Here is a 19319-nt window from a genome sequence, read left to right on the forward strand (position 1 = left end):
GGTTAGGTTTCTCCTTTATGAACTTACTGATTCTTCCCTTTCTTGATTTGCCTCCACCATATACCTTTAAACCAGAACGCCTCACTTTATTGTTCTCACAGACGACGCCAATCGTAAGGACCAAAAATCATGTAAAAGACTTAACAACCAATTGTAAGGACCAAAAATTATGTAAAAGACTTAACAACCACAACAACGTTTTTATGACTAAAGATCCTAATACAATGAATTTGTAGAGAGGGTAGCAACAAAAAAGCTTTAGACGTCCCCATCTTCCTGTGTCTCTCCTCTCTTATTCATACCTTTTGCCCTTACTATCTCAGCCCTACACCTCTCCATCTACTCAACCCCTTCTATTGACACTTGTCCATTCCCTTGTAGTCGGTAATGGAGAGAAGCTTTAGCTCTGTGATTTGTACTGTTCAGGTCATTTCTATATTAATGCAGGGGATAAAGCTGGTACTCCCTATTCAATGCGGCCAGAATGGTTGGTGCAGAACATTCAATGCAACGTTCATAGTTATCCAACCCCCACCTAAATATTTGCAATATACCCCATATATCATCAATCTATCTTTCGTCCTTTGCTCGGCCATCCCACTTCATCCTCGGGCAGGTGACTTTTATTCTCCTCTACTCCTTATGCCTTTCAGTATATCTTCGGGTCTTCAGATTTTTGGGTCATCGGGTCTTTGGATCTTTAGGTCCTCACATGTTCTCTAAATTTTGTGGAAAATAATTTGTTCTCCCAAAAATTAAGCAATTTCTAAAATTATTTTTCATTTATCTATCTCAAAAAATATATCATCATTTTATTATTTGGATTTGTTTGATTGATATTATTCATTTTTTAGGCAGTCCATATTTTGATAAATTATATTATTATGCATTATATTTTCCTAATTTATTTTCCAGTACAACTAAACAGTTTGAGTTTCAAATATATTATTCAAAATTTTCATTCTCTTAAAAAGAGATTATTATATTCATAATTTTTCTTATAGTTGGAGTAGCTTTGAACTATTGATTGGTTTTTTTTATTAATATAGACACAAGAGTTTGGAACTACATAATTCTTAGACATTCTTAAGAGACTATACTATATTATAAATTTAATATTTAAAATAATATATAGGAAAAAAGTAGACTTCATGTCTTAAATTGAACACTTCACCTATCGAAATGAAAGAAAATAATTTGTATAACAACATAAAGAGAACATGATCTATTGATATATATATATATATATATATATATATATATATATATATATATATATATATATATATATATATATTTTTTTTTTTTTTTTTTAAATTACATACACTTTCATTTATTAAGATTGAATTGCCTTTAAATAGATCTTTGTGGTCCCCAAACCTGCTTGGGCTATGGTACCAAGCTAAGGATTTGGGCACTAATTTATTTATTTGTGGGCTTTCTAGCAATCCTACAGGTAGAGCTCCAAGCACCAAATAGACAGTCCAGGCTGTATCATTCTAGAAAACCTTTTGACCTACAAACCTCATCCTCTTTCCGTTCTTCTTCCTCTCTATTTACTCGCACTCCTTTCCCTCTGTGTGTATTCCCTCTTTTCCCTGTGTTTTCTCAATGTATTCCCAATGTTTTTCCAGTTTATTCCCAGTGTTTTTCCAATCACCCTCTTTTGTCTGCCTTTTCACCTCTTATATAGTCTCTCATTAGTGGGGCACTCCTCATTATCATTTCACCAATTCACATGCATTTCCACTTTCGACAGAATCCTAAGGAATCATTATGCCTTCTGAGGATTCTCTTGAAACTTGTTCCAAATGTCAAATGGTTTTCGGTAGCGAGTTTCCCAAAGGCACTAACAACTCTCGATAATCGACTTTAGTTTAACCAATTCTTCATCAATTGGATTCCCCCAAACGATAATTTCTATGTCCCAATACACTCGTTATAGGCTGAGCCCACTCTAACCGAGTTTGAGATCCACTTCCCTCTTATGGGCTGGTTTTGGCTACTCAGGCCAATCTCGGGCCATAGTTAAACGAATCAGTACCAACTTTCTGGGCCCAAGCCCCCCACAATCTTCATATTGCATTTTTTTTTGCTACGTAGCCTATGCTCTTGTTAAGTTTTCTCATCCACCACATGCTACATCATTATTCTTTTTATTATTTATTTTTTACTTTAAATTTTTTGAAAATATTAAATATATAAATATATTGGCTTTACAAATTCATCTTAGGCAGTTTTAACTTTACATATTCATCTACTCTAATTTTAATGTTACAACTAAATAATAAATGAATGAAAAATTAAAACAAACATATTGTCTATACATATTCATCTTGGGCGGTTTTAATAGTTGACAAACACATTCAAATTCATAGCCAAGATTGTATTTTGATATAAATTTAAAATCTCACTTCCAAAATAACTAAGTATTATGTCAAAAATAAAATCAAACAAAAGCTATAAGAGGGAGAGAGAAGACTTGATAGAAAACTTAAAAAATCAAACGTGCTACTAAATCATATTAACCCAAATATAATATTATTAAAAAAATACAATAATTCATCAACCTAAAGTAAAGTTGAAAAAAGAATACTATATATATATATATATATATATATAGAGAGAGAGAGAGAGAGAGAGAGAGAGAGAGAGAGAGAGAGAGAATAATCACCTTTTCGGGAGAGAAATATAAAATAAAATGAGAAGAAGAAGTATCAAAATAAAATTTATATTCATAAGTCAAACACCAAATTATCCAAGCCATGCTATATAATAGAATAACATTATATTCTTTTAAACTATCTTTATATGCAATAGAATAACATTTAACGATCATAGAAAAGAAAAAAGATAATAACTTAAAAACACAAAACCAAATTGCATCAACCCAAAATAAAATTCTAAAGAACACATAAATTCATCAAACTAAAGTAGAGATACAAAAAATAAAAAATTCACACAAACCTTTTTCATGTGAGAAAAGATGTATATAATGGAAGAGAGAATGATATATTTATAGTAATAGAATGAGAATAAAAAGAGCCAAAATAAAAGAAAGAGGAAGGGATAGATGAAGAGTGACATGAAGGTTGAGAGTGGTGGAAAGATGAAAAGGTAAAAAAGAAATCATGGTTGGAAGTAGTGGAGAGAAATGAGAAATAGGTAGTTGACATGGTCGCTAATGTGGCTCAACAAGAGCGTTACAACAATAAATGTTACGCTTTAACTTTTAGATACCTATAGATATAGATTGGCTCCACGATTTCTTATGAATATGAACATCTCAGGTAATTCAATCTTGTGGCTTTTCATTAACATTCGTGGCATGCTTAATACATGCAAGTCGGATGAGAAGTGGTGTTTCTTGTGACCAGCAAGTAACCTGTAAGAACCTAACCTTTGAAGCAAGCACAAACAATATGTAGGATCAAGAATGTACCTTTTATTATATTAAATTAAAGTACACAATTATAATATATGATGTGAATAATTAAAAATTTTATTTTGAATTTCTTAGAACTTTTTGTATAGAATTTTAGTTGGAATAATATTTTATATTTCTTAAAACGTAGTATTAGAGTTTTATCTCAAATAAACTATTTTAACAACTAATAAGCTACTTGATATAGTAATATAGGCTTTTTTTTTTGGAGTTTGTAATATAGTTTCATATAAAATAAACTATTTCAATAATTAATGAGACACATAATAAAAATTCATTATACAACATGTAATACAATACGCTAAGTCATTTGGTGCAATATATGACTTATCCAACTTCTATTTATTATATAATGTATAGTGTATAAAAATGACAATAGAAGTCTATGACAAACCAATGTAAAATTAGCTTTTCTCAAATTTGCATTGAATCCCTTTACAAACTAATGGATGTAAACAAATAACGTGCCCTTCCACTAAAATGTGGTGGAATGCCTGTATGCCTAATCTATGCAATGTAGGTGCTCTATTTAGTAATACAGGGTGCCCTTGCATAACTTCCTGAAGGCAAGACAATTGTTTAAAAAGAACATTATATCGGTCTTTCTTTCTCAAATGTATGAAATGGTTTCTTATGCCTTTATATTGAAGTTTATACACCAGAAGGGAAAGCAGTGGTTGTCAGGTATAATGTGGCCCCATAGAGTCATGTATGCATTCAACAAGAATAACAAATTGTTTCCAAGAATTGATCTCAATTAGTTCGAGGAACCGATCAAAAATGTAAAATTAGCTAATGGCAAATAAACTTTTTCTAACAGTAACAATTAGTTAAGAGGAGAGATGTTTAACTAAGCATGAGAACTTGAAGGAGAAGTTAGGGGGTTTGAAATAAGGACAACTTTTATACAGTATTTTAAGTGTTGTTCCATAGATTCATCTCTTAAGAATCAGTCATGTGGTTACTCAACTAAAAAATATACTTCTATATTATGAGAAAAAATTCATATGACTGAATTTTAAGAGAAAAACCTAAGAAACAGCACCTAAGTACTATACTTAAGTCTTACCCTTGAAATAATAAGCATCAAAGCGTGTTTCACTAATTATGATTTGTGTTAGAAAGACTAAGCATATACTAAACATGATGATTTTAATTTCCTTTACTTTTTGTTTAAAATAACGATTTGAGGTGAACTCAAGGATAATATCCGCATACTGACTATTCCAACTCCAAGGTCAAGGTACCTATGCTACTGGTATGTGTTTTCTGTTACAAATCTTAAGGCCTTGTGACATCCAAGAAACTGGGAGAAAAGTGGACCTGGTTGATAAGAAAACTTTTTTGGTGAAAGGCCTAGCAACATCCAAGAAACTAACATCCTTGAAACAAAACAACAAAGACTCTATCATCCATAAAATTTCCTCATGTTAGGTCATTACTTCAATAGTTTTCGGCCTTTTGGCTATGCAACCAAGATAGAATTCTGGCTCCAAAAAAAAAACTCACAATCACAGATAGAATACCAACACAAATGGCCTACGTTAGTAGAGCATTACAGTCTGTACTTTGGGATTCCAGGAAATATTTTCACACATATTCAAGAACTTGGATTTCATTAGCATTGTGTTTAGAGGATCAGAAACCTAAACACACTACATTTTTCACAAATAGCATGAGAAAGATACATCGGGCTAGAGGGACTATATTCAGTGTAGCGTCTCATCGCCAAAGCAGCTGCAAGAGTATAAACACAGCAAACAGAAAGTGGTCCAAGGATGCCTCAGCTAACAATTATACAGTCATTGACATTGAACCAATGAGCTTCCATAAGGCAATGCACAGACTAATTTTGATTAGGGAACATTAAAAGTGCTCAGAAATCCTTGGCTTCAATTGGAACAAAAATTTCATCCAAATAACCTGGACGACCATTGCTCCACTCCAATGCTTCCCACCAACGCCTCTCACCCCTTATCTTTTTCAAATCTTGACTAGATACTTCATCAATTAATGGATTCTTAAGATTTGGGCAATTATAAAAACTCAACCATTCTAACTTTGGTGCAATGTGTAAACCATTAGAGATGCTAACTAATCCAGGCACGCAATGAAGTGAAATCTTCTTCAAATTTGGGAGAAAATAAGAGGTACCATGCTCAGCAGAGATTTCGCAGCTTACGATGCTTTTGATGGAGTGGCAGTATTCCACTTTAAGCTCTCCTAAATTGCATAGATTATCAAGCAACCCTTGCGTGAAAATAGTGGTCAATTGGGGACATGTGCTCAATGTCAAGGACTTAAGAAGAAATAAAGAACTTTGTTGTACTGGCCCCTCCCATATGCTCCTTAAACTCTTCATATAATATATATACAGGTGTTCAAGTGATCCAAGAACAATTCTTTCAGCATCATATGATTCAGATACTATTTCACTTAAACCATCTTCCCCATAAGCATCTGCTGCATCTATAATCACTTGAAGCTCATTACATTCCCCCACGACACAGCATTTTAGTTGCTTCATATTTCTAGTCCCAAAATCAGATAGCTTCTTAATAGTCGCATGCCTGTCCAAGAAAAATGCAGTCACATGTTGGAGTAATTTCTTAATATCCCTATGGACTCCCACACCGTTTATGTATTTCAAGCATCTCTCCCATCGTTCCAGCTCAAACTCAGCATCAGGAGGGACTCGAGACATAATGCGCTTGACATGGTGACCAACAGTAAATCTGAAATTAGGAAGCAATGGTCTATTCCACAGGAAGTGACTCAAAAGTTCCACCCTTGGAAAATAGAATTTAAGAGTTTCCAACCTCTTTAAGGTACATACTTCATTAACAATATCTTCCACACATGCATCCCACCGCTTGTCATCTGGATTTACATCAATATTCAGCTCCTCTAACTGAGACAATGCAGAAATTACCCCACAAGGAACCACAGCATTTGATTGCATGGTTCTCCTACCATTACTCGTAAATCCATAAAATGAAACTTCCAAGCATGTCAGATTAGTTAAATTCTTAATCTCCTTAGGTAAATCCATAATATTTGCCCCTTCAAGATCAAGAACCTCAAGTTGCTTGAGATCTCCAACTTTTGGCGACAAAATCATGAGACGGTGACAATTATTTAGAAACAATCTTTTGAGGCTTACCAATCTGATAAGAGAATCAGGCAAAGACTTGATACCAGTCCTGGATAAGTTCAGGATTTGAAGGACTGGCATGAAATTAAAAAATGGCTGAGGAATCATTCTTAATTTGTAGTTTCTTGGAAGGAACAGAGCTGACAGATTGGGGCACCTTGGATTCTCAGGTAAATCAGACAACTCATTGTCCATCAAGTAAATCACTTTGACGTTCTTCCAATCCCCATCCTTTGGCGGCTTAGTTAATCCTGAACCATCCTGCATGAGAAATAATCCATGTTGCTCACTTGCTTCTGGTTTCATCTCACTAGATTTAAGGATCTTAACTGCTTCAACATCAAACACTACTCCTTGAGGTTTTAGAGTACTTGATGCTTGCAGTGGCATTTCCTCAACCTGTATACCCTCTGGTTGTCTTAATTGTGAAGAAACTTTATTCCCAATTTCTTCAATTTCAAATTTCTTTTGTCCACTTGAATTAGTCATCTTAACTTTGTTAACATCAATCACCATACCATGAGGCTCTGACACTCCTTCATCTTCAGTTTTGTCTTCTGCAAAAAAAAGCTTCCAAGTAAACCTATACTCTCTATTTAGAAATGACCCCAAAAAATAGGTAAAAGAAATATATATTCATAAGATCTATATTGAATACTTTACATGTATCATTCAGTATTCCTAAACTAATTGATTAAGTTTTTTGTCCATTTTAAATTATAAAGAAATATGATAATAGAATTCAAAGAAATTTTTTTTCAAAGGAAAGGACCAATCACCAAAGGACACATAAAAATTATAATTTTCAAAGAAAATAAAGTCAATGCAGAGAAAAATACCAAGTGATGATAACTAACTGCACCGGCAACGTGCTTAGCAGTTAAATTTTCCCAAAGCCATTTCCAACCCCAAAAATAGGATAACTAAGGTCAATGTTTGGATTGTGCACAGGTCATTTCTAAGAGGGAGGGGAGAATATTAACTAAACCAACCTTAGCAAGTTGGAAAAAATCCCAAACCGCCACCGAACCACCAGTTGGTTGTCATAATAACAAAAAATAGGTAATTTTTAAAGAACAATTTTAACATTCTCTCATAAACAAGTGTTGGAAATGGCCTCAAATTTTTATTTTGGCTTGGTTACCTATTTGAGTTTTCTTGGTGTGTAGGAAAAGTTTTTATTCCTAGTCAAAAAAGTAATTGGTACTGCTTGTCAAAGAAGTAATGTTGTATTTTTTGCCTACCAAGGAATATATTTTGAAACTCTTATCTTCTATATATACCATGTTTACCCTTCCCTATAGGATCTTCGGATTGGGCCTTTAGCCCAAAGAATACTCTTGAGCCACCCCACGCATATTCCTAGGCTCAATGACCCTACAATTGCTTTCCTCTAAACATAACTAAACCATCTTAAGGAGCATTTTTAATCAATGAAGATTTATTCATTCAAGGGCTTATGTCCCCTTTTTTGTAATTTTCTTACAACATTAAGACCCTTTTTTCTTGTGGATTCAATTTGCTCAAGCATGTATGAATTCCATATCAAGTTGGTATATACGTCAATTATCATATCAATACGTTACTGTATGATTGCGACATTAGGTCACCATGGCAAAATTAATCTATTCTAACATAAGCTTTTTCTTCTTCTTTTTAAAGAAAGAGTAACATAGGTTATTATAAAAAGAAGCTTTGCATGTTTCACATCCAACTACGTCCACACTCTTTCACATTGTGTCCACATTTTTTTTTATATCATGTGGAAATTAAAATGTGGGCATTTGGTGTGAAAGTGTGAACATTGTGTTAAATAATAATTACCTATATAAAGGGTGGTGTTAGGGAATACAGCCACTTTTCACAAAAATTTCCACATATAGAGGTAGCAATCTATGTGGAATGTGCCACATCAACTACTTTAGCCATGCTATGTTGATAATAAGTGAATGTAATGGCTGCTGCAATCCATCTCCCTCTCTTTGGTGCAACCATGGAAGATGGATATTTTACAATTTGCCTATTCAAGAATTATTTTATGGGATTCATGTGCGAGTCCAATTGAAGTAAAAATCATGTGGTTTTAAAGGTCTAAGTATGAGTTTTTTAGAGTTAAAACAGTTTTAGGGTTAAAACAGTTTTTTTATTTGGATCTTTATTTCATTAGTTATGGTCAATTTTGTAATTAGGGACAAATCTGTAATTTCTATAATTCTTGTGAATTAAGGGTATTTTGGGTAATTTAGTTGAGTCTAGAATCTTCTAGGAGATTCTAAGTATCTTAGGTTTATTTTCTTTGGGCCCAAGAGGATTATAAATGAATCAAGCTATTTATGAACAACTTCAGCTCGGCTCATGAAAAAGCTTATTTGTGTTTGTTTGCTTAGCAAGCTAGCCAAGCTCAACTTCAAGTTTAGGCTCTAAACGTAAGGCCCGATTTAATTATGAATAATCATTACATTTTTATATGTATACTTGTCTAAAAATATACTCATATAGACTTGAGATTGAAATGTATAAGTTTGTAAATAGGTTCATATGATATAAAATAATTATTTGTAGTGCATTGATAATATAAATAGACCATTCGTAGTAAAAATTTATAGATTTATGATGGGATAAAAAAGATTTAATTATGGTTTTATTATATATGTGGGAAAAGAATAAATTAATCAAGCAATGACCTTATAGGTTCAATTACCAACTTGGCTTGTTTATAGACATATGCCCAAGTTAGTATTTTATTAGGTTTTAGTTTACTAATTAAATTAGTAGTCCTAATTGGAGTCCTAATGCTATTAGTACAAGAAAGTGTCTTTATTTATATATATATATATATATATATATATATATATATATATATATATATATTTGTGCTCAATGTATTCAAAAGAGGTGGAATTGAATAATAAAATTATTGAATGTTTTAAGCATAGAGGCACAACAGCCTATTTGGTTTCTTTCTCCCATCTTCTTCCTCCTCCTCTTATGATATAGTTCACGGATATTGTTCATATAGCCCCTAAATACCATAAAAACTACCCATTTCCTTTTTACTTACAACCCCAAATCATTCCCTTTCTCTTACCTATCAAAACCCTAAATCCTCAAATACTTTCTTCTACCAAATGGCCATCAAATAGCTTATCGAAGCATCTTTTAATTCCCTACACAACCCCGTAACCCTTTCTGCAACAACTCTAGATCCTATTTCCATAAATCCTCCTTAACCTCTTAACCCACCCGCAACAACTCTAGATCCTATTTCCATAAATCCTCCTTAACCTCTTAACCCACCCCAACCACACGTAGAAAAATTCACCTATTTGTCCTACGTCACTCTCTCAAACTCTCAATTTAATTCCCTTTTTTTTTTGTCACATTTTTGTGAATTTTTTCATGGCATATGTCTTGGGCCTCTTGGCACAATTTATGTGAACTATATGTGCAATTATGATCATTTATGTGAATTCTATCAGTGTATCTGTGGGAAAAATCTGTGATATTCAATTGGATGCTTGAGTTGTAACTGATACTTGGCTGAGATTGCTGAGCACTTGGAATGGATATTTGATAGAGGAGGTAATGATGTAAAAAAAATTATGATTTTTTGTTACGAGCCAAATGCCAAAAATATGTTGCAATTTTCAGTTTCACAACCAAACACCGAAATATAAGCAATTATCCTAGCTGAAAACATTTCATGTCAATACAGACAACGTGAGTGTTAAAATTTTGCCGAAGCCATCTGATGCCTATCTCAGATTCACAATTGCTGCACCAACTTTCCAGACTCAAATGTTTAATGAAATTCATTAGCCCTAGCTGGATCTTACAAGCTTTTTGTGGTGCATTTCTCAACACAAACATTAGACTCTCTTGGGAATATTTCAAAACTTTCCAATATAATAAGGGGATTATGAAAATTTTTTGGAACTTCAAACATGAATCCAAGTTTAGTGAATAGTGGCCTAACAATCTAACTCAGATTAAATTTGATGCGACAAATTCTCAGTTGCCCAAAAGTGCCAATACACTTTCCTACTGTGAAGCTCAAATACCCTATACAGGATACAAATACAACACAATATGGACATGGGGATAAATTAAAAAATTTGGAAAATCTATATTCCCCTGCCCAAGCAATATGCTGCGGGTTTGAGTCCATGTCTTAGTCTCTCTAAAATTTGGGGTAAGGCACTAAGGCAACCTACCTACCAGGTCTCCCAAACCCAACATAAGCAAATTAATTATGTAATGGATAAGACTTTTTTTAATGATTGCAATCAAATTCGAATGAATATAACAAGAAACAAATTAAATAGGAATGAAATGAGTCAATAAGAAGACAACGTATATAAGAAGAACCTGCTTGTAGGAATGTAATCTATATTAAGAGAAACAAGCCGCAACATCATGCATCAGGCAAATAAAATAATAGGTAAGTGTTCTAGAAGGGAATACCTTTCTCATGTTCATCATTAGCTAATTTTGTAACAAAGCACTCTTTCTGCCATTGTTCCCCCTCTGCTTTTCTAGCATCTAGTCGTTTTTTCAACACCTCAAGGTTTAATTGAATCCGCCTTTGCATTTCAATAGCTTCCTCCATCTGAAAAAATAATAATAATAATAAGATGATAGAGGCACAAACGTCATCTTCTTTTTATTTTTTTATTTTTTAGGTAGTTAATCAGGCACGCACATAATCAATTATCTTTAATTGTAGGTTAGGTTAGTAAACATACTAATTGGAGGTTAATTGTCTTTACTTGATTTGATTTAGTAGCTTCCTCAATTTGAAAAAAAAAAATTAGAAGTTGGATTAAAGTGCAATTGAAAATATAAATGCAAATATCAGACAGTTTAATACAGTTAGTAATGGCACAGGACAAAAGATTGAATGAGCTCATATACCAAATTTTATGTAGGATCTTTAGGGATCCAGTACTAAATTAGGGTTCTTGATGAGATCTTGAAGGGTAAAAATAAAAAATAAAAAACTAATGAAGTAATAAAATTTATAAAAATAAGAGGTTATTTCATGTTTAGCAAATGTTTCCAACTGAGCTGTTGATCTTTCCATATCGTTAAAAATACGACTATTTCACGCTTTCCACAATAACCATATCAAACGTAACAAGACATAGTTCCAAATATCCAATCAGTGCTTCCCAAACCAATTTCTCCACCCAAGCAGAAGATCATCTACTGTCCTTGGTAACACCCATTGAATCCCAAAGGCTCTAAAGACTACGCTCCACAAACCATAGGCCACTTCACAATGGATCAACAAATGTTCCACCGTCTCTCATTAATACCAGCACATGCAACACCAACCAACTAATGAGAAGCCTTGCTTAATGAGATTATCATAAACGATAATCTTTCCTCAAGCTTCCTTGGGGCCTTATCACCAAGGGAAAGAGTTAAGACTTTTGAGTGTAAAAGGTCTAGAAGTGAATTCATTGACTCCAATTCTCAATCATGAAAACCTCTATAGAATTTCACATTCTAGCTCCGCCCAATCCTATCTAATTGACTATCCATGACTCAATGAACTTAGGCATTCTTGGATTGGGTTTGATGTCAAATGAGTTAGATGGTTGCTGGGTACGAAGAAAGCGAGCAAACAAAATGAAGTCTTTATGCGGTCGATCCAATAATAAGAGAATCGCCGGATATATAAAATATGTATATAACTAATAACTCATAATAATCGCAATCAAAAGCTAAAACAGTAATGAAAATCGAACAAGAGATAAAGAAGAAGAGATGAGTTAAACTATACTGCGTCACTCGTTGTAGTAGTAGATTTTGTTTGAGCAGCACTACCACTTCCATCACCACCAGTACCAGTACCAGTAGCATTACCTCCTTGTTCTTTACTCGCCATGACAGTTTTGTCCGGTACAGTATATAGGCATTTCCCCTTTTTCTTGTTATAACGACGAGTCCCTCCGGCATTGGCTTGGTGTTCTCTGACCTCTCGCAAATAAACCCTTACAGCTCCGACTGCAAACGGGTTCGATTCTGGCCGTCCACCGTGCTCCTCGTAAGCCGATCTGAGCCGTCCGATGAGCGCGTCAAGGCTACCCCACGCTTGCCTTAGTGGGCAGGTACATGGTGCTGGTGGGTTCGGGTGGCCGAAGAATAGGCACCCAGTGGTATGGACCTTGGTTTTTCCGAACTGGTCCAAGTACCTCAAGAAGTCGATCACGTGGTTGTCACGGCACCCTGCTAGAGTTAAGGGGGGCCTATGGTTCCGTAGGTACTGTAAGAAGGTGTTCCAGTCTCGACGCTTTTGTGACTCGTACCGACTCAGTGGCGCAGGTGATGAGTTCGGATCTGATGGGGCTGTTGCCAATGGACCGTCTCCCCTATTCGGATCGGATTTACTCTGTTTGGATTTACCGGCAACTGATGGTGAAGCCATAATCAAGAACTTGAGTATTTTAAGCTTTTTGGGTGATGTATATGACTGAGTTAAATCAAAGCATCCAAGCTATTTTAAAGAGCTAACAACGTTTTCATCTCTCTTCTTGATCTCTACGGTGCATAGAAATCTCAATTTCTGTTTCTGTTGCTGTCTCTCTCTATAAGAGAAACACCGTTACTCTCTGCCCTGAAGTCTCCCTCTTTTTTTCTCAGTTTTTTTTATTTATTAACAGAACAGAATATGCATCTTACAGAACTGCTAGCCGCAGTTAGAGACGCGAAGTTCTATATTAACACTAACAACTATACTCACACACCCGACGTGGGACACAAGCCCAATTTTTTTTTTGATTAATAGAACACTCCATCTCACAAAACTGCGAGCAGCAGATGGAGATAAAGTGTTCTAGTATTGCATTAACGTGTAATAACTTACACTGTGTTTGGAAATAAAATATTAGGAAAAAACAAGGAAGGCCCTTCATTTCTAGTATTTGGTTGTACGAAGAGAAAAGAGAAGTTGACGAGGAGGAGTGCTAATTTCTCCATGGAGCCCACTGTTTTGGTATCGGTCCAATTTGGGCGTGAATGGGAGGAAGGGATAGCACTAATTTCTTGAGTTCTCCTGCTTTAAGAATTTGTAAGTATTGTAATATATGAATTTTCTTATTATTAAAAGGGCACCAAGGTAAAAGCATGCATTTTTCCTTTATCTTCTTTATGGAAACTAAACAAAGGAAAAATAGAATTCTCATATTTTCTTCTATTTTTTCTTTCTTTCATCCAATCACATCAAAACGAAATATTTTATTTTTTCTTTCCCCTCCCCGCCTTTTTCCCTTTTTCTTCCCTTTTCCTAGCTAGAACCAAACATAGTGTTAGGTAACTTGGATCTCAATCCCAACATTTTCCACACGGACCTTTAGTCAACATAAGCTACGACCCATTAATTCTACTCTTCATCCCCAATCTTTAGAGCATGGGACTTTTAGGGTCTGTTTAGATACCGCTTATTTTGCTGAAAATTGAAAATTGAAAACATTAAAATATTAATTTTCGGTTACTCTTCATAAATGAAATTATTGTTCATTTGCCTATTTGCACGTTCATGGATCATGAACAGTGCAAGAGGCGCTGGTCCAAGAGGAAGAAAAAAAAAAAAACGCAAAACGCAGGATGCTTTTCAGTTATCTAAACGCTCATTTAGTCAACATGAGCTAGGTAACTTGAGCTCAATCCTAACATTTTCCACATGGACCTTTAGTCAACATTTTCCACACGGACCTTTAGAGCATTCGCATCCCATATCTTCATACTATTCTATTTTACCATCTCAAAAAATCACTTTATCAGTTATACAATACCATTTTACAATACACTCAACATCCCAACTTTTATTTTACCATACTACACATTAAAATAATATAAAAATATTTCTTACTTCTCTCTTTGATCTCTATTTCTCTTACTCTCTCAACCACCCACCACCACTACCACCACCCCCGTCCAACTTCTCAGTCACACCACTCACCTCCGTTGAGCAAAATCCAGCCAAAAAATCAAAATCCAAAATCCAGCCAAAATCCATAGCAAAATGCAAAATCCAACTCCAAAATCAAAATCAAAATCCAAAATCCAAAATCAAAACCAGAAACCCACCACCGCCAGAACCCACGCCGCCGCTGCACCACTTGACCCACGCCCACATCAATCACAAACCCACCACCGCAAGAAACCCACGCCGCCGTTGCACCACTTGACCCACGCCCACATCAGTCACAAACCCACTCGCTGATCTCCACCTGACCCACGCCCTCTCATCGATCTCCAACGCTAGAAACCACAAAAAATACCCAGAAAATGATGAAGAAAATACCCTAAAAATGATCCACCCAAAGATTATCATGCCGAAGAGAATAAAAGTGAGAGAGGGTAGATAAGAAAACGATGAAGAAAGAGAGAGTTGAGAAAGAGAACAGAACAAGACCACATCGAGAAGGAATGTAAAGAAAAACGAGAGAGAGAGAGAAAAGTAATACATATGAGAGAATAAAATATTATTTAAACTTGTACAATCTTGATATAGTGCCATTCTACATGTAGAATGACACTGTAGGAAGGTTGTAAAAAAATTTACAATTCTGAGCATTTACGATTCCAGATGTGGGAGGTTTTTGAGGGAAAAATGCTAAATAAACCTTACATATGGCATTTAGCATTCCAGATGCGAATGCTTTAACCCCATTTTCAACGCAGGCTTCCTAGTCAACATGAGCTGGACCCATGTTGCCTTTTGCACTTTTTATTCACATCTTTTTCTTGTTATCAAATCCAACCCCAATACAAGTTTAGCACTTAAGTAAATACTAACAAAATGCAAAATCGAAGTTATTCAAATGAGAAATGATATGTCCACAACATTTTCATAATAATTTTACAACAAATCCTACGTGGCAGGTTGTTACTAGTTGTTATTATTAGAGCAAAAAGGTAATCTTAGTATTAGGTTCAAATTTGAACCAATAACAACTAATTACTTATAATTTGTTGTAAAAATGTTGCAGACATAACATCTCTCTATTCAAATTAAGCATAACCTTAAAGTGAAGGGTATAACAACTAAACTTGATCATGTTTGTTTATTTAACAAATAAGCTAAACTTGAGCACAAGTATAAGCTTAATTATTAAACAATCGAAGCTCATATATAATAATTTGTTGGTGAACAAACTTGTGAACATACATTCTCAATTTAACTATATACAATATTATATCCTTTATGTATTCTCTCCAAAAAATAAAGAAATAGACTTGAGAATATATTTTGTAAGTATGTAATTAAGTTTATATAATATCAAATTCATATTTGCAATTAATTGATAATACAGAAAATTAATACAAACATGTTATTAACTCTCCGTTTGTTTTGAAGTAAATATTTTACACATTTTACAATATTTGATTTGGTGTAAAATATGGTTAAATGTAAAATGTTTTACAGTCAAACGGTAAAACCAAGCCTAAAATAAATAAAAAATTTTACCCTTAAAACAAGCACAAAACATTTTACTTGTTTACACAACCAACTCTTCTCCCCCTTCCTCTCTTGCTTGACTAACCCGTCTCCCACTCTCTCACCTTGGTTCTTCTCTCCCTCACCCACCAACCACCACCACTTGCCAATGCATCATTGTCTTTTCCTCGTACAAACCCCTATCCTCCCTCTTCTTTTCTCTCTCGTATTGTTCCTTAGGATTCGATTGACGAGCAACGATCATGGGGTTTTGGTGGCTGCTCTGATCTTGCTGCCATTGAGTTTGTTGGGTTTTTAGATTTTCAGAATAGGTTGTGTTCATGGATTTTCTTTTTGAGTTTTTGATTTCGGTTTGGGGTTTTTTTTTGGCTTTCTAATCTAGATTTTTGGGTTGTTAGCAGTTGGTTTTGGGTGACTATTTCTTGAATGGTTGGTGGTGGTTTTGGTGGTTTTTTTTTTCCTTCCCAATTTGGATTTGGGGTGGTGGGTGGTGGTTTGTGCATCAGTGCTTGCATTTGGTGGGTTTTGAGAACTAGGTAAAACAAAACAAACACTTAAAATTATTCCCACGATATTTTCAAGTTTACAATCAGGCACACTAAAATGAAAATGTTTTACTAAAAACTTTACATGTAAAATAGTTTACTTTGAAACAAATAGAGTGTAAAGTTACAACTTATAGCGCTATATTTTTAGAATTTAACAAAACGAAGTTGATAAAAAGAAATAAAATAACATGTTCAATTACATACAATACTCCTGTAAAATATATATATACAATATTATACTTATATATGTCAAAGTAATAGTAGTACAATACCATAATAGACAATGGTGAAGGTGTTGGTGTTATTATCAGGGACGATACAAGAAGTGTGGTAGTAGCTTTAAGCAAAAAGACTAAAGCTCCTATGGATACTATAGGTTCAAGAGGCAAAAGCTTTTGAGTGGCCTCCTTTTCACTCATGACGTGGGAATTAGAGATTTTATTCTTCAAGGCGACTCCTTGATCATCCTCCAGCCTTTGAGTGAGCATTTCCTACCTCATTCATTTGCACCATTGTATTTGGTTTGATGTCTTCTACTTATGATTTTCATAGAGTTGAATTTTTACACGTGAGACAAGGTCATAGATCTGACCATCTTTTAGCTAAACATGCTTTAGGCATTAATGATTTCCCTACTTGAATTAAAGAGAATCATTGTTTTGTTGAACAAGCTCTTCCCATGATATACTTTATTTTTTCCAATTCTAAATAATATTCTTCGTCTATCCATTAAAATAAAAAAACAATGGTGGAAGAGGGAATAGACTATGGTGACCTATTGAATTATAAGACTTTTAGCATAAATGCTCCCTTCTAGGGAAGAAGAAGTTTAAGATTGGACCCATCAGAATGGAATTTATAAGATAAAGGCATAAAACCTATGGGTATGTTTGTTTGGAGGTGAAATATGGTTGATGGAAAACTTTGGAGAGAAAATAGAAAGGAAAACTTTTTTGAGTATGTTTGGTTGGGTGGGGAGGAAGGAAAATAGGTGGGGCTTGGGTGTTTTCTCCCTAGGTCCACCAAAAAGTTTTCTCCCTAAAATGGAGAGAAAACTGAAGGGAGAAAATGAGGCTACTTAATGGATAAAAATGCCTATATCCAGTTCATTTCTTCTTCTTTTTTTTGCTCTTTTTGTGTGTGTGTGTGTGTGTGTGTGTGTGTGTGCTGGGCACGTTGCTTCTGTAACACCCCATGATTTTGATACCAATTTAATTATTATATGTAAATTAAAAAAAGGAGGCTTACAATTAAATGGATTTAATTGAATTGGGCCTACGATATTAAAAATAAGATAAATACTATAGAATATAGGCCTTAATAAGCTTTTAAAAACTCTAACATTTTATCTCTTAAGATCAAGGAAGTCAATACCGTACCGGAGGCTGTACCGGTTTGGCCACCGGTATGATATATTTCGGATACCGGTTAATACCGGTGTACCGTTTCGGGTTTACCGCTATTTTATATATATATATATATACACACACACACACATACACACACACACCAAAATCTCTAGAACCATGTTTATAAGCATATAATATTTCACTTATATTATAGTAAATATAAAAGTTTATCATAAAACATTACCTCAATTCAGAACAAATTATTCATAGTTTTAGACTTTAGTATCAATTAAAAGGAAAAAAAAAACACAATATAAAAAATAGAAAGCTTAGTTGTTCATTGCATACTAAGAAAACAAATAATACTAATAAGTTAATGTAAATAAGTTACCATTATGCCCTTACAAAAATTGAAAAATTACAAAACTAAAAAAAAAAAAAAGGTTTTTTTCTGTACCGGTATGGCCGGTATTTTTTCCGGTACAAAATAAAAGTGTACCGGTACTGGTGCACTAGCTGGTACGGTATGTACCAGCCGATACCAGTACGATATCGGTAACCTTGCTTAAGATATGTGTGTGTGTGTATATATATATAAGATTTTCTTTTGTTTTAGCCGCAACACACGGTTGAACCACTTATTTTTTTCTGCTTTGCGGCTGAACATGAGACTACACCAGGTATGGTTTCCTTTAGCTCTAAATTTAGGGAGTCGAATATTCAATGGCTAGACTTGTTCCACGTTTGCAGGAAAGAGCTGTGCTGGAAATTACTTTAGTAGCTAATAGGATAATAGGCATCACTTTATAAAACCTAACCTATCAATATATTAAAAGAAAAAAAAGACTTCTATGCATATGTTTGACTTGCCGATCTCCACCTATCTTTATATTAATGGAGAAGATGACTTATAATTGTTATTTTTGTTTTCCCCTATTCTCATCGTCAGATATGGTCTTGACCTTTCAGCCACTAGCAAGTTGAGATGCTTTCTTAAAACAAGAAATTTCCAACAAAGAAAATATCTAGATATTTCTTATATCCTTTCCAATGACAATGACATCAAAATAATGCTTTCATTGTCTTTCTATATTAGCAAAGAAAGCGTCCACTAACTAGGAATGAAATTGCGTAGTAGAGAGGGACAAGAAATTTGAGCAAAAGTAGGCCCTACATATTGTTTGAATTATACTGCAGCCTCAGGACCACAATCAGAGTGGTACGAGAATCTAACATCTCCATAGGCTTGAACGATGATAGATTAAACTATTTAAGTGTGAAAACTGATTTTAAGTAGAAAATTGTGTATTAATAGACAAATCTTTGGTGTTGCTAGATCCTACTTCTACTGATT

At 34.2% G+C, this 19319-nt stretch overlaps 1 protein-coding gene across 1 annotated transcript; it reads right to left on the reverse strand.

Moving 5' to 3' along the window:
• Window positions 1–4941: 4941 nt before the first annotated feature.
• Window positions 4942–13419, reverse strand: LOC142622828 (uncharacterized). Its single transcript, XM_075796382.1, has 3 exons — window positions 12388–13419; window positions 11064–11208; window positions 4942–7156 (listed from the first exon to the last, which is right to left on the reverse strand). The coding sequence occupies exons 1-3, from the start codon at window positions 13030–13032 to the stop codon at window positions 5322–5324; spliced, it is 2625 nt and encodes an 874-aa protein (XP_075652497.1). The 5' UTR covers window positions 13033–13419; the 3' UTR covers window positions 4942–5321.
• Window positions 13420–19319: the final 5900 nt, after the last annotated feature.

Source organism: Castanea sativa, chromosome 1 (genome assembly GCF_040712315.1).
Source record: "Castanea sativa cultivar Marrone di Chiusa Pesio chromosome 1, ASM4071231v1".
NCBI lineage: Eukaryota > Viridiplantae > Streptophyta > Magnoliopsida > Fagales > Fagaceae > Castanea > Castanea sativa.